Source organism: Pezoporus wallicus, unplaced genomic scaffold, assembly GCF_028554395.1.
Source record: "Pezoporus wallicus isolate ANWC-B61680 ecotype Strahan unplaced genomic scaffold, APGP_CSIRO_Pwel_v1 contig_161, whole genome shotgun sequence".
Lineage (NCBI taxonomy): Eukaryota > Metazoa > Chordata > Aves > Psittaciformes > Psittacidae > Pezoporus > Pezoporus wallicus.
In genome coordinates this window covers 10,890,045-10,906,269 of record NW_026642654.1, presented here as the reverse complement: position 1 = coordinate 10,906,269, position 16,225 = coordinate 10,890,045, and the positions used below count along the sequence as shown (strand labels likewise).

Here is a 16,225-nt window from a genome sequence, read left to right as displayed (position 1 = left end):
TTTCTCCTTCTTAGTAGCTGGGGCAGTGCTGTGTTTTTGACTTTCAGCCTGGGAACAATGCTGATAACACCAATGTTTTCAGTTGTGGCTCAGTAATGTTTACTCTGACCAAGGACTTCGTGAGTCTCATGCTCTGCCAGGGAGGAGGGGAAGCCGGGAGGAAGCAGACACAGGACACCTGACACAAACTAGCCAAAGATGTATTCCATACCACAGCACGTCATGCCCACTATATAAACTGGGGGCAGTTACCTGGAAGGGTTGGTTCACTGCTTGGTTGGGCTGGGTATTGGTCGGCCGGTGGTGAGCAGTTGTATTCTCTTCCCTTGTTATTTCCCTTATCATTATTATTACTGGTGGTAGCAGCAGTGGTTTGTTTTATACCTTAGTTACTGGACTGCTCTTATCTTAACCTGTGGGAGTTACATTCTTTCGATTCTCCTTCCCATCCCTCCGGGAGCAGGAGAAGAAAGAGAGGGGAGTGAGTGAGCAGCTGCATGGTTCTAGGTTGCTATAACAGAAAAATTGGACAGCAAACTAGAAGATGTCATGGGGTTCTTCTCAAGACAAGATGAAACATCAGCCAGTGGAGTGGGGAAAACTAAAACAGCAGTATACTGTAGCATGTCACAGAATGGGACTCTGAAGAAATTACCTTTTCAGGACCTGCAGAACAACCAAATATTACCTGTGCTAATATACCAAGAAAGAAAGTCTCCATGAGCTCCCATTCAGAAAGAAAAATAATAGCCCAACTGTATCTTAAAGAATAGAAGTCATGAAAATAATTTCAGTTCCTGATAATAACAGTATACAGATAAGTTGTTTTTCAACCTAATGTACTTTATTTTCCATATTCTTGGATCACACCTCTCAGGCTTTAACCTAAAAAGAAAGGGTTTTATCCTAGCTTTTAGAACAGAACAGACATATACCTACTTACAAAGTTCATTTTAATTGTTTCTAGACAAATTACAAAGTGTTTGTTCAACCTTAAAAATGAAATCTCAAATGTCCTATCTACATTAAACTACTAATTTCCATAATGGCTTTTACTTTGTTTGTTACATGTAGATTCACCTCAGCATACACAACACAACAACATCAGATCTCACTGAACAGATGTTTGGGAAGGCCGAAATATGCACAGTAGATTTGACATTTTAAAGCTACAGGTACTAATCTGCCATAATCAGATATAAACATAAATCTTTCCATACAGGTACTTGAAGCATCTCATATGCCACCAGTGATTCAATTAATCTCTAGTAATGCTCATCTGATCAAAGGTCAGGAGACATGATACCCAGCAAATCATGCTCAGAACAAATAATTTCTTGCCTTAGTTGTTGCTCTGCCACTAAGTATAGCTTGCTTGCGGTAAGTAAACAAAACCTCTTGTCTTTCTCCGCTTCGTGAAAAAAAACCAACAACAAAACCTTCAACAAAACCAACTCTTTTAAGATTCTCAAAGTGTTTAACGTTAACACTGAAATTCGAAAACAATTCCTTCTTCATAACTAAGAAAATAAGGATGGATTTTTTTGGGGAACCTGAGCTTCAGTGACACTACAGTAAAGGAATACTCCTAAATGCCTACAGAAATTCCTCTGTGCTATCAGTCACACAAACCTGCTCTGAAAGGGAGGTTAGGCACTAGCTGCTTTGCTCTATTCTACAATCACAGGCAAAGAAATGTCCTACATCCAGAAGACCTGATGTCTGTTTTGTTACAGCAGCTGTAGCTTTAAAGCAATTTCAAAAAGTTCAGCATACCTTGGATAATACCAAGGAAGGCCTGTATCATTCTAGGAACTACACTCTTTAATATCTCTTGATAATAAATGTACACCCGTCATGGAAAGGAGTGCAAACCCAAGTGTTAAGCCCTCTTCGACTTCCATGGGAACTGCCTCAGCAAACCCTATGTTCTGAATTAGCTGCAGAGACAGATGTTACAAATTACTTCAACTAGGTAATTCCTTCAGATTGCAAGTGTTACAAAGCCCTCCAGTTGATTTCTGGAATAACTTAATAACTATGTTCTACATTAACAAAGAAATGGCGTCTGGAAAAAACTATTCCATGCTGTTAAAGACAGTACAAAGCAAAGTTAGCCACAGCTGTTCCATACAAGGGATGCCACCCTTAATTTTGCTCCAGAGCCTCAACAGATTCATCATTAGCTGCAAATCTGTTATGCACAGAAGAGAGATATTATACACACTTCTGCAAAAGACTCACAAAAATGAGAAAAAGGATCAAGTATTTTTGACTTCTTTCACATAAGCTAGAAATGGGCAATTTAAAAGCAGCTTCCAGGTCATCAACTTGTGTCACTAGCTGAACAGTCTCAAGTCTAGCAAACAAAACTGGTGGTTTCATTGGTGGTTGAAACAGACCTTACTATATTTAACATTTAAGTTACTGTGCAAATTAAGCTCATTCAGTATGAAACATATTTCACTGTTTTTGAGTTTCTGGCCTAGTAGGGAACATGCTGGCTCATCATCTTCATCTGCTGATGGAATGCTTTCTATCTTTGTTGCAGCACAGTCAGCTTTTGCATTAAAGAAGTGCCTTTTCTGTTAAGCATCTGTGGATGTATTTGATATTTAGGGTATAACCCCCCCCCCCCCCCAGCTTGCAAGAGTCAATTCCATAATAGTACTTCTGCTGACTACTTTTTGGATTTTTCTGCCTTTCCAAAAAGCATTTAAATTTTCATTCAGACTGAAATGGTCAAATAAACTATATTAATACCAAGGCTTTATTATGTTCAAGATTACTTTAATGCAAATAATGCCTGTGTTGAAATCATACTGCAAAAGCTGAAATGCAATGCTAAGTATAACCTTCATATTTTGAAAAGAAATAAGCACTGTTTTATTCAGGTCAAACTGACAATATAGGAATGATTTGTGGATCTTTTATTACATTGACAAGTTTCTCCATGTTTCCTCTACACATACTGAGTTAACATCTCAACTTGAATACACTGTCTCTGTATTTTGCTTCTCAAATTTCTGCACTATTAGATTCAAAATTCTGATAATTAGGTACTTGCACATGATTCTTGATGTAAGTCTTAGCTTTTTTCCCAGTCTGGGAAAGAATAAAATAAGCCAAACCCAAACAACCTCATAACTAAAAAACTCTCCAAACGCCTAAAGAAATCCCAAATCAAAAGGAGTAAACTCATATTAATTCTATATAGTTTCTGCCAGTTTCTTAGGGTAATACCAATTTAAAATTATTTTCAGCCTTTCATGGAAAAAACCTTCTTTGCATTGGTTAGAAAAAATAGTTAAAAACAGCAAAGTTATATGAGACAAAGAGTCATCTCATATAGAAATATAAAAAATAATTGAAATAATATCATTGTATAAGGCCTCATTTGAAGTGCTGCTGACAACCCCCATTACCAGTGTTTAAAACTGGACAGGGAATAGGATGACCAGGAACAGAAACCCTTTTTCATGGGGAAATGAAAATGAGCTTCACAGAATAAAACTCAGACGAAAGAGGTTACTACTACCAGATAAATAGATAAGACAGAAAAGTATTTCAGCGAAAGAGCATGAAACAAGAAAGATTTAATCTTGCTAAGAATGAATTTAAATGAAAAGCATAAAGACATGGCAAGTGATTCAAGATCAAAGTCAATCAAAATCAAAGTCATCAAAATCAAAATAAAAAAAAATAACAAAAGCAAAGGAAAAAAAAGCTGGAATCTCATCTCTATTTTAAGCTAATTTATGTGAACACCTGCAATATATAGAAAAATTTTGTTAATGTTAGTTGGGTTAAAGGGTTCAGGGGCTGTTGAAATCTATGCTAGAATTTATTCTTGCCACAATTACTTATTCTCATTGCTGTAACATTACTCTACTGCAAGTACAGCTATTATTAACTCTACCTATACCATAGTCTCCATCAGCTTCTAAATTCAAAAGGTATTCAACAGATGTTTCCTTCCTCTGCCAAATGGCCACACAAGCAATTGTACTTCCAGTTACAGCATCCCATAGCACAATCCTGTATCATCTGAGTACAGTGTAAACTTGTAGGAGAAAGGCAAACACCCCTACTTCATCACAGAACAATTTCTGTAAACTGAGGCTAGAAACAGCACATATCCATGAACTGATGCCTAAACTGATGACTGCAAATATTGCAACTTACAACATTCGCCCTCATGAGGATGAAGTATCCTGGACTGTCACCATCACCTAACCTGTGTTCACACTATGATTCCCAGGCTAGCCCTCCCAGCCTTTGCCGAATACTCACTGCATCCGTCTGGCCAAAAAGCACACAGCTACGACAAAGTTCATGAAATGAAACAGCAAACAGTTCTGAAGCTTTCAGTTAAAATTAAAAATGGTATTGGCAGTTGTCCTGGGTTCAGCTGTAGCAGTCATTTTTCTCCTTCTTAGTAGCTGGTGCAGTGCTGTGTTTTTGACTTTCAGCCTGCGAAAAGCACTGATAACACCAATGTTTCTAGCTGTTGCTCAGTAATGTTTACTCTGACCAAGGACCTCGTGAGTCTCATGCTCTGCCAGGGAGGAGAGGAAGCCGGGAGGAAGCAGACACAGGACACCTGACCCAAACTGACCAAAGAGGTATTCCATACCACAGCACGTCATGCCCACTATATAAACTGGGGGCAGTTAACTGGAAGGGCTAGATCATTGCTCGGGTTGGGTATCGGTTGGCGGGTGGTGAGTGGTTGTATTCTCTTCCCTTGTTATTTCCCTTATCATTATTATTACTGGTGGTAGCAGCAGTGATTTGTGTTATACCTTAGTTACTGGACTGCTCTTATCTCAACCCGTGGGAGTTACATTCTTTTGATTCTCCTTCCCATCCCTCTGGGAGTGGGGGAAGGAAGGGGGGAGAGTGAGCGAGCAGCTGCATGGTTCTGAGTTATCAGCTGGGCTTAAACCACGACAATAGTATTCTTCATACTTTTGTGAACATGATGCAGTGCTGCATATGCTTTAGGTCAAGTGAAATATTGGATGTGCTGATGCTCCTTCAAAAGCAAAAGCTTATAGTAACTATATTTGTGGGGGAAAAAAAACAAGCCAAACCCCTGAAAAACAACCCACACAAGACAACAAAACCCAAACACAAAACAAAAACAAACAAACCAACCAACCAACCAAAAAAAACCAACAAAAAACAAAAAACAAACCAAACCCAAAAACCATCCCTTAGTTCAAATATGAGGAAATTCTAACTTGCGGGTTGGATTCAGCCACTAACTCAAATTCATCCAATGTGCAACAAACATGAAGGCAGATTTTGCCCCAGCTCTACCTCTAAACTGCTGCCCCATACCCAGCTGTACCACTAATCCCAAATTCTTCCTCATCCTTCTATCGTAGCTGACAAACAACAGAACTGGTGGAAGGACTAGGGAAGAGATGGTCTGAACTTCACAGCAAGGGACCAGGTACATGGAATTGTGTACCAGAGCAAGTTTTTCCCTTCTATTTTTCTTTGCAGAAGAGTCTATTTTTTTTTTTTTATTTTCCTTTGACATCTTCCTTGCTAATAGCAAAGGGTCTGCTAAGAACACAAACATGAATCACTGAGTGGTAACAGGGACGACTGTTTCAAGCCTCCCAGTGTATGAACAGATTAATAATACCTCACACTTCCTTTCCATTAGAGGTCATTTCCAGCTGGGTTTCTTAACGAAACAAACAACTGGAAATGGACTATTTGAAGGTTGCCTAAGATAGTGATAAAATTGTTAATGAGAAAGTGAAACTCAACGGAATATAACCACAGAAGCCTCAATTAAATCCTTGCCAGACCTCCCCATGATCAGGTAAGAAACTCTTGAAACTGTAACTTTTTGTAAAAGTGAAAGCATTATTACACCAGTTCTAGAACAGTTATTCGTCACACTAATTTAAGTTTGTATTAGTGTTTGCCTTATTGATTTATTTTTGCAATTTTTATTTATTTTTTTTTATTCAGAAACCTACATTTTTTTCTACAATATATGAATGACCTTCTTGGTGCAATCAGCAATATCCAGCTGTCTATCTGCACAATCTAACACTGAACTAGCACAGCCAAAGTAGAGGCAGGACCCCAGGTCCCTCCATGACAGAGAGCACATCACTTTTTTGGGAATCATGGCACTTAATTTTACTGGTCATGGAAAAATATATTTAAAGTGTTTTTTCGATCAGGGCAAAACCAAATGAATTCCCAATGAAAGGAAAGTAGTATCAGAGTTTTCCCTTAGCACTTAGTATAGATGTTCAGTATCCTTCCAGGAACTTGTACACAGCATTTCCTTCCATCTCCTTCCTGCCTCTTAGCAGAGATAAGGGGACTATGTGGAAAACAAGATGTTCTCAAACATTCAATTTTCAGATAGAGCAAAACTTTTTGTCCCTGCTACCGTGATGGATCTGTAGGCATCACCTTACCATTACTGCAAAATTATCTCCATTTCTTAAATCAGTGTTGGCTTTCATCTCAAGTCGATCAAGCACAGGGCACTTTGCCACAGTCTGGACAAAAATCCTGTATATCTATCACTTCCTTGAGGTACTTGAAAATCCTGTTTGGCTTCTACTAGTATTAATGAAGCAGAAGCTCTCATACTCCCAAAGACTTTGAGATAAATAGATAGGAAAGCAATTTAAACTTGCCTTTGTCCTACTCCTTGAATAATAAAGAAAGAAAATACTATCTAATGCCGGACACAGCATCGAAACAACTTTTTAAGCATTTATTTATAAAAATGCCAAAACATTACGCTGCCTGATTGACAAGGGCTTCAAACAAAAGACTTTAACCCATACCATTTAACATTTATGTGTTCACGTGAACCTTTTCATATTTTATCTGCTGTGAACCACACTTAAAAAATAAGTATAGATTGCACTGAGATTTTCCTGTGATTTAGCTCCAGTTATCTAATTTTTATTCCAAAATGCCAAGAAAAAATACTGCTCCCTGTGCCAATATATGTGGTTCATATTTAGCACAACAGCTCTCTGCCCCTGCATGCTCGCATCAGAAAGACACCAATTTCATCCTAGCATGTCTGACCTCAATCTCTCTGTGCCTTGTTGTATTTTGAGTTAGTTGATTAAATACAGTAATTTATTTGTTTCAGTATGACCAGTGAAGTCCTGCATGCTACGTATTTTCCTCTCAGCTTGCCACAAGCAGCTTGATTATCTGACTTATTACATTCACGTTAGTAATAGTATGAACCTAGTAAAAACGAATCAGGGATAAAAATAGTCTCAAAAATAATTTCCTGGGATTTCCTGGGTTCAGTTAGTATTAAGAAAGAGCTCATAATAGCAAGAAAATTAATACTGTGGGGGACCTCCAGATGGATGTTTTATTTTTCTAAATATAAACACGTCACAAGCCTTGCCATGAAAAACAAAAATAGACCCAAGCTTAGCTAAAACTCATCAAACAAACAAACAAAAAAAACCCAAACAAAATCCCACAAAGAAAAAAAAATAAAAGGTATTTTTTTTACTTTTCTGGGAATTAACTTCTTCACGTTTACTAAATTACTAGACAGTGTCATGAAGGATTATGACAGATACATCATATATCTTACTTTGTAAAATTTTTCTACAGCAAATATCTATTAGTCACACTGAGCTGTCTTAACTGATTTTACAGTTTATAATCTCCTAGACTTCCTCCTCAAATTATAGTACAGAAGGAACAGATTTCTGCACAGCTTGATGAGGGTTCTTGCTTACAATGTGAAATGGCTCAACTTGATCCTACAGCAAATCTCTGCCTTTCCTGGAAAAGGAAAAGTTCATGAACTGAATAATGAAGACTGGCTTTTTATCAGTTCCAGATATACAGCATCTAAAGGAATATGCACCTATGTGATTTTATTATTTTATACAGTTTCAGTTAATTACTGAAATAATTATCTTTTATTCACCATAAAAAATGTTTACCCCACTCCATGAATACACACAATGGGAGAAAAATTTCATTAACCAGTTAACTTCCTTATCTAAAAGGAGTGAGTAATAGCTCAGAAATATGACAGGAAAACATGGAAAATTCAACTGAAAGGCTTCCTTTATCAATGCTCCATGAGGTGGAGCAGATTTTTCTATTTATCTCCAAGTTATCATACATCCATTACTGAATAGACTTTTAAAGTGTACAGTCTAATGCCTATGAAAATGACTCAGGGCCAACATTTCTGAAATAATCAGCTAGTGACAGAAATAAATCATATTTCCATGGATGACTTCATTTCCAGTTCAAAAACAAAATGCATTTTTTCCCTTACTGTGAAACATGGAGCCTTCCTTCATCCTTAAACCCAACAGATTTTGGATTCCTTCTCCATTCCAGGTCTATGCAGATAGCATGGTACAAAAACCACTTCTTAATCTCGCTTAAGTAGAAGTTAAAAGCTTTGATTCATTTTTCCTTCAAGTTGGCAAATCAATCTCCAGAATGATGACACTATTTTAAATCATCTTGATTCAGAATATACGGAAAGAAGCAAGACCTACAATAATTGTCAATATCCTAGAAAAACAGGCTTTCAGTATGTTTTTTGACAACAAAGCAAAAGCAAAACTTCAGGTATTACAACAAAGCAAAAGCAAAACTTCAGGTTCAGGTTAAACTACTGGCTTCCAAACTGATGAGATACTTTTACTTTACTGTTGCAGTGTTTAGTTTTAATTACCATAAAAATACACAACTCAAAAGTCACTCATCAAGCGAAGATTTGGGAATGCTTACGTTTCTCTTATAGTTTAGTTGTCAGAATTTTTTTGTCCATGGGTATTTCTAAATATGGAACTGCATAGCTGATATAAATAGCCGCATGTTAGATTTCCAGTTAAGTTTGCGTTGGTCTAAAATAGTACTAGTTTTGTTAAAACTAATCTGAGCTGCATATTAGAAAAACAAAGTGATTGCTTCAACACACATTATGCGCTTGGAACTTAAAAACAGGCTTGCTTTGCTTAGAGTGATGCTCTCTTCCAGCAGCTCGAACTAAAAATTACATCTTTTCACTACATTGTTTTTAAATAAGCTCAGCAGTGCACATGATTAGAGGTACTAACTAATGAAGAGACAACTAGAATGCTGTCAACGTTCCAGGTTATATTTTGTCCTTTCCCCGAATTTGATCAATATTATTCTACAGGATAACAGTTCTAAGAATAACAAGATCATAAGTCAGATGGAAACTGCACTGCAGAACAAGCATGCATGTAAAATAAGAAATGGGAGATGAAGTTACAAGTAAAAATTATGCTATCGCCCTCAGAGAGCTGCAAAACAGAACAACAGACATGAAAAACAGCATCTCTGAGAGGGTTTTAGTTAACACAAATTGAGGTTACCGCAGCTTCATGATACTGCCTAATCAAAAAGGGTTTCTTCACTATGGGAGTGGAGAGGCACTGTAACAGGTTGCCCAGAGAAGTGGTGGCTGCCCCATCCCTGGCAGTGTTCAGGGTCAGGTTGGATGGGGTTTTGAGCAACCTGGTCTAGTGGAAGGTGACCCTGCCCGCGGCAGGGAGGTTGGAACTGGATGATCTTAAGGTCCCTTCCAACACAAACTCTTCTATGAAACTGTGACACTGTCTCAACCATTTTAACATAGAGTAGCAGTATGTAAGAAGGTTAAAAAAAAAAAAAAAAAAAAAAGGTAAGGACTGGAGTTTTGTCCATATTCATTATGGTTTTTAGGAGCCCAAATCTTAATGAGCTTGCATCTCAGAATTTGCTATTTGTAGTACTATTTAAAACTGGAGAGGAAAGAGAAAATTACTTATGACAAAGAGCTCATCAGTCTGTTTAGCAATCAAAAGAAAGATCAAGGAAGATCAAAAGGTGACTTGATTACAGCACAAGTGTCTCAAAGGGAACAAGAGGGGAACAAAAAAAACCCTGGGCAGGAAAGGACTCTATAATATAGTGAAGAAAGCCACAACAAACATCATTGTCTAAAAGATGCAGACAAATTCATATGGGAAGGCAAGAATTTTCAATAATAAGGTTGGCAAATCACTCAAACCATCACTGAAGGAAGGAGGGAAACCAGTAACATTTCTCATTTGCCTGTGTCTTCATCAGTAGGCTTGATATAGCACCTCTTTCAGCATGTAAGAATACAAGTATATGCCTAATGGGGCAGTAACAATCTATTAATATTTTCATGGTTTTTCAAAGTAGAACATTTCTGCTAAAAAATTAGATTAAAAAAAAAAAATTACTGTAATCATGCTTGGGTGTGATGACTTTATGCACAATAATAATCTTAAGAGTTCAATGTCTGCATAAATAACTTATTCGGTTCAAAAATCAAAATCAGAGGGCACACATTCTCCCCAAGATAAAATGAAATTTAAAACTATTTAGCTCAATTAATTGTGGATGGTAAGAAAGCCTTCTGAGAGAGTTTGAGAGAAATCTAAAGAAAACCTTGAACACAGGCTTTAGGGTACAAGTTCTTATGAGTTTCTTAAGCAAATCATGACTGCCTAAAAGAGGCAAACAGTATCATTACTTTTGCCAAATTATGACAAAATTATTAGTTATACTGTTATAAAAAGAACTGCTTTTGTGTTTACGATTAGCATTTGGACTTACAGTATTGTAGCCGTAGGCCTTGTTATAAACATTTTTGAAAGGAAACACATTACTGAGCAAAGGCAGAATGAAGCACTAAGCAAGCATGCATTTGTGAGGCCAGAGAACTCAAGCCCATAATGATTTTTGATAACTGTGAATGAGTAGTGAAAGAACAGTGTTTGGATGGAAAACCTTTTTTTTTTGCATTTTCATCCCCTTTCCTGCCTCACATCTGTTTCCCGATTGTTTCTGCATCTTGGCAATTTGAAGGGATGATTTTCCAAACATGTGAACAAGTCCTTCCCTGATTAGCTGAGCTAAAGAAAAAGTGAAAAAATACCTGACTTCCAATTCTGAACAATTTGTCTGTTCATTATTTGCTTCTCACCAACATTCACTTTAACCCAGCTCCTACTTTTACTAGAAGATTGCTACCCCTGCTACTACCAGTTCAGCTGGGAAATCATGGCACTGATGTTTTCAGAATCCTACAGTATTCAGCAAACTATTAGGAGGATAGAAAACTAAGTCAAGTAACCATTTATCTACATTTTTGGTTACTTGCTGCTCCATGGGAGTACCCCAAGCAGAAATAATTAGAAATCATAACACTAATGAAAAACTACCATGCATAAATAGATATTCTAGTGTGACAAGCTACCAAACTAATGTATCTAAAACAAAATGTTCTAATAAAATAAACTTCTCCTGAGTCTACAATGCTGAATTAGTCCATTGAAGAGTCATGGGTCATTTATATTATAGATGTAGTACAGAAACTGTCCATCCAGATAAAGTGAAGCTAGATCACGGTAACAAAGTTGCAATGCCTTGTCGACCCTTTTGTTAGATTGTACAGCATAGAGGTGAAAAGTAGTAAAACGAAGCTGCAAATCCCTAATTTTAGTAATGGAGGAGGTATGAACTATCATAAGCAAATCCAATTTCTTTATCTGAACAGTCACCAGAAAAATCTCTGCTACTGTAGAAACTTCGTACTTCACCGAATCTCAATAACTGTATCAGTTATTGGGTTTTGGTTGGTTGGTTTGTTTGTTTTTTTTTCCTCAGAATTGTAAAAGGCTTTTGCAAATTGATAATTAAAAAAATAATAAATTGTGGTATTTTCAAGTTTCTGGAAACATTTTAAAGCATTACTGAATTAATTTTACAACTAAATGCATTACCTTAAGTACTATTCAGTTACATGAAAACAATCTACTTGCATCTGAGTTCAGGTATCACACTGTCAGTTAAGAAAAACATGTTTTTCATTTAAAATTCTTCTTGCATTTGAAATAGGTTATATTATATTACCTATCTAGATAATACAGCCCACATAAAATAATTAAAAATGTTTCATCCAGAAGTCTAGCTCTTCTTCCATCCGATGAGAAAAATTAATGTTTTAACCTCTCTACTACTTTTGTAACTGTTGCAAAACCAAAGCTTCATAACACAATGCCATCCTCCTCCCTTCCCACCCAAAAGCAAGTCCTTGCTACTGGCAATCCAGAACAGCTTATTGCTCAGCATCAAAACCTACACCTGTATCAGCCATTACACCTAAAATGTAGCTTCCTAAAGGTTAGTTTCACACAGTCTTCTATTAGTTAACTAATACATATATTTTTTTTTTAATTAGGAAGATGCAAAAAAATGCTGAAGACATTTTTTTCAGATCACTGCAGCACATCAGTTGCAGCAAGTAATCCTGCAATCAAAATTGGCTAGTATGAACTGTAGGTGCTAGGCAGCTCTACTGAAATCAGCCGGACTATAAACATGCAGAAAGAGATTACTGACAGGTGGTATGGCCTTAAACCTCCTTCTATTCCACCATCCAGCATTAATCCACTCTTATGTTACTGCTGTAAAAGGGGCTTCAACTCTATTCCAGCCTCCCATCAACATGCATGTAGGCTATAGTATTGAAACACTCAGGGTAAAGGACTTTAACCTTGATTTTTCCCTGGGATAAGAACAATTCTCTAGCCTTTAGAAACATACAGTACTTCTGAGGATTCAGTTGGCATTTGAACTGTTTCCTATGGAAATACAGTCTGCAACAGCAAGCAAAATATACCATGCCAAGCTTGTAAAGTAAACAGATTTACCATGAGACATCATTTCTTGCAGGGAGTAACATTTACACAGATGCTACTGCCCCTTGCACTCCTCAAAAATAAGCTTGTGTATTTCTAGAAACTGTTAGAAATCATCAGTAGTAGACTGATCAAGTCTGCATATTTATTTCAAAGAATCCTGAATCAGAGATAGTTCTTGAAGATTTCTACCTTGTCTCTTGCACCTGAGAAAGAACACTCCCTTTAATAGAGCAAATGTGTGTGCAAGATTTTCCTACTGCTTTAGTAATCTTAACTGGTCCAAGAAAAGTGAGAAAGTTTAATTTGAGTGGCCAGAAGATTAATTTTTTTTGTTTGTTTTGGATCACAGCTGCTGAGTACAGATCACTAGGATCATCATTCTTTTCCTGGTAAAAGTGATAGAGCACAACAGCAAACTTTGATTCTCAGAAAGTCTCTAATCTGGAGAACTCACATCAACAATTGAGCTTAAGATCCTGCTATGCTGGTCCCCTCAAGAGATACACACATCAACAGCATGTATACAGAAAAGGTATAAAGAAGAATGTAAAGACAATGACAGATAATTTATCTTGCTTTTTAGTGAAAAATCTCTAATTACATTAACCAAGAAATGAAAAAAACAATGATGATTTGACCTTCAGACAACTATTTAAATAGTGTGTTAAATCACAGTACTCTACCTAAAACAGACTTTTCACTGTGATCTATTATCAAGCTTGACTTTAGCTCCATTTTCAAAAGTTTTTTTACTTTCAAGTGGTGCACGCAATATATGCAACTGTGCGTACACATTCACATATATATATATACACACAAACATATATGTATGTAATATATAATGCCTTGGTCTTGGTTTTGATCATAGCAGAGACCATGAAAACATTTGTTTATCAAACGGACAATATATTTCATGGTAGGAATAATTAATTTCACTGACTTTAAAGAGCTAACAGTCTTCTACCTGTGAAACATGAGATCCTGGTGGGAGAGAACACTACAGCAGGCAAGTGAACATAAGCAGTTTTTATTATGATTTTTTTTCTAACAGATCACAGATTTCCAGATGACAGGCTCCACACAGATCAACAGTACTGTGCAAGTACTACACAGTAAAATTCTTCCATTAGAGCCAAAAGTGCTTTAAACTTAAGAGAATCGGAACAGAATAAAAAAAAAAAAAAAGTCCTGAACTCAGTACATAAACCTGATGGAGTATAACTGCAAGAAAATCTGTGTTTATGCCAGCATAATCAGATATGACCTGCAGAAACATTTTTTAATTAAAACACCAGTTACAGTACCTTGCATAAGGAGTTGGGCACAAGCTTGTTATATCAGTTTTCTATTTCATTTCAATTAGGTAGTAATATAAAACAGTTTTACTGCTTTCAATTAGTTTTTCAAGCTGACTGAATAAAGCAAAAGAACTTGCGCTGTTCAGAGAAAGAACACTGATAGTGGAATATAAGGCCAGGGAATAAGATTCACATTTGTGAAATATTTTCAGAAAAGCATAAAAGATCTGAATCTCATTTTAACATATGGACAATGAAGAAAAATATGTATAGCCCGATACTGTTAGATGTCTTTCAAAGTACTTTCAGGATTTCTCAGATTGCACATTCCATTAGTAAAATATGTGTAATCTTAGTACTTACCCACAGAGGCATAATCATTTGGAAGCTCAGGATAAAGTTTGTTTGTATTCTTTTTAGCTGAAAGAGAAAAAGTAGCAAGTTATATAATATACATCACATATTATTATATTTCATATACTGCTTTTGTAATACATGTTCAATAGTTATAAAATGATTGCAGTTACCTAAGGAGCAATACCCAAGAAAGAAACAAGGACTTTGCCTTCTATCCTTGTCTGGAGAAATAAATCAAGTTAACAATAGGAGCTACACATTAAAGCCTCACTTTCAATGACAGCACTTTGGTAGTCAAACTGTTACAGAGCCCAAACTCTGCCTCCTCTGCTCTGTTGTGAGATAGACAATGACAACCTAAAAGAGAAACTAAGCTTTCTAGAAACCAGAATTTCTAGGAGTAGGACTAGCAGTTTCTAGTAGGACTGTTGTTTTTACTAAGAAGCTTCATTGTACCATGGGGCTTCTAAGCATGCAATAAACATGAATGGTTCCTTTTGAACACTTACATGCTTAAGTAACTACACAAACACTATATATAGCAAACCAAACAAAATATTTACCTTTTAGTGCTCATGGCACTATCCCAACATGCTTTCAATGTTTGCCCAAGTTTTTATAGAGACAGCTACTACTATAATAATTGCATAATATTCATTAGCTTCAGTGTCTAATTTTATTTAGAGAATAAATTAATGATTATCAAAATGCTTTTAACCTGGTGGTGTTGGTCTAACAGTGGGTTTAGGTGGTTCAGGTCTCAACGATGGTCTAGCAGGGGGGTCATTTACCTAAAATGTACAAATTTTAATAAAAAATTTGTATCACACCTGGAACTAGATTGTAACTTCAGAGCCTAGAGGTAGGACAAGTTACACTGGAAAAAAAAAACCATAAAAATCACTCTTTCTCCACTGAAACGGTGTGAACTCCAGAAGCACACTGAAGAACCAGTGACATAAATAACTGTAATGTAATTCACCATAGTTTAACAAAGATGTAAGTAAATTACTGTTTATCTGTAACATTAACATCTACAAGAAAATATCTACAGTCTTAGTATGACCTTGTAAATGTGATTGTTTAAATGGAAGAAAAGAAAAATAGAAAGAAAGTATCCACATCAAACCTGGTATTAACTTCATTATTATTAAACCCACGTTACTTGCAGATTAACTTGATTAGGAATAGTTGAACAAACTTTTCTAATCATCATCTCAGATTTGATTACACACTACTGTAAAAACAAGGATGTATTTTATTATCCTGGAGGATGCAAAGCAAAATCAAAAACATTCTTGTCCACAAGAGCCTACCAGGGCAATGCTTGAATGAATGTATTACTCATATGAAGTATCTGCAATGTGCTTAAGCATCCAATAGTGAACAATGGTACATGACCATCAACATTACCACTGACTAGGAACAGCTCAGGAGCAGAGAAAGCCTATGTGAAAGAGAGGTGCACAAACCCTTCTTTGTTCCCTTACAGTTTTCCCTGGATTATTTTTTTGCTCTTCATTTTCATATACTTCAGTGAAGGATGCTAGAGTTTCATAAAGATCTTCTGCTTGTGCAGGAAAAGGCACATCACCAAGCAAGATGGCACTAGCACGAATATCTTGGCCATAAAACCTGATACAGGAGAAAAGATGCCAGGTATTTGATCATCATTACATTGCAATGTCTAGATAAATTAATGTGTGCAAATGTTGCCCCCCTTCCTGTCCCTGCATTTCTCCTACTGATCATACATTGAGAAGCGACAGAATTAATTCAATTATGTAAATCTCGAATGATAAGTAATTGCAGCAAACCTCAATGCCTACCTACCAT

At 36.4% G+C, this 16,225-nt stretch overlaps 1 protein-coding gene across 3 annotated transcripts in view; it reads right to left on the bottom strand.

Annotated features, from left to right (window-relative positions):
• SH3YL1 (SH3 and SYLF domain containing 1) overlaps positions 1-16,225 on the bottom strand; it is a 51,188-nt gene that overhangs the window by 10,482 nt on the left and 24,481 nt on the right. For 2 of the 3 annotated variants that reach the window (XM_057431868.1, XM_057431867.1), the window contains exons 7-9: positions 15,862-16,024; positions 15,108-15,180; positions 14,396-14,452 (exon numbers count right to left, since the gene is read on the bottom strand). In XM_057431868.1, coding sequence (XP_057287851.1) covers positions 14,396-14,452; positions 15,108-15,180; positions 15,862-16,024 — 293 coding nt within the window. The remainder of the gene's footprint in view (positions 1-14,395; positions 14,453-15,107; positions 15,181-15,861; positions 16,025-16,225) is intronic. The other variant, XM_057431869.1, reaches the window with a different exon arrangement.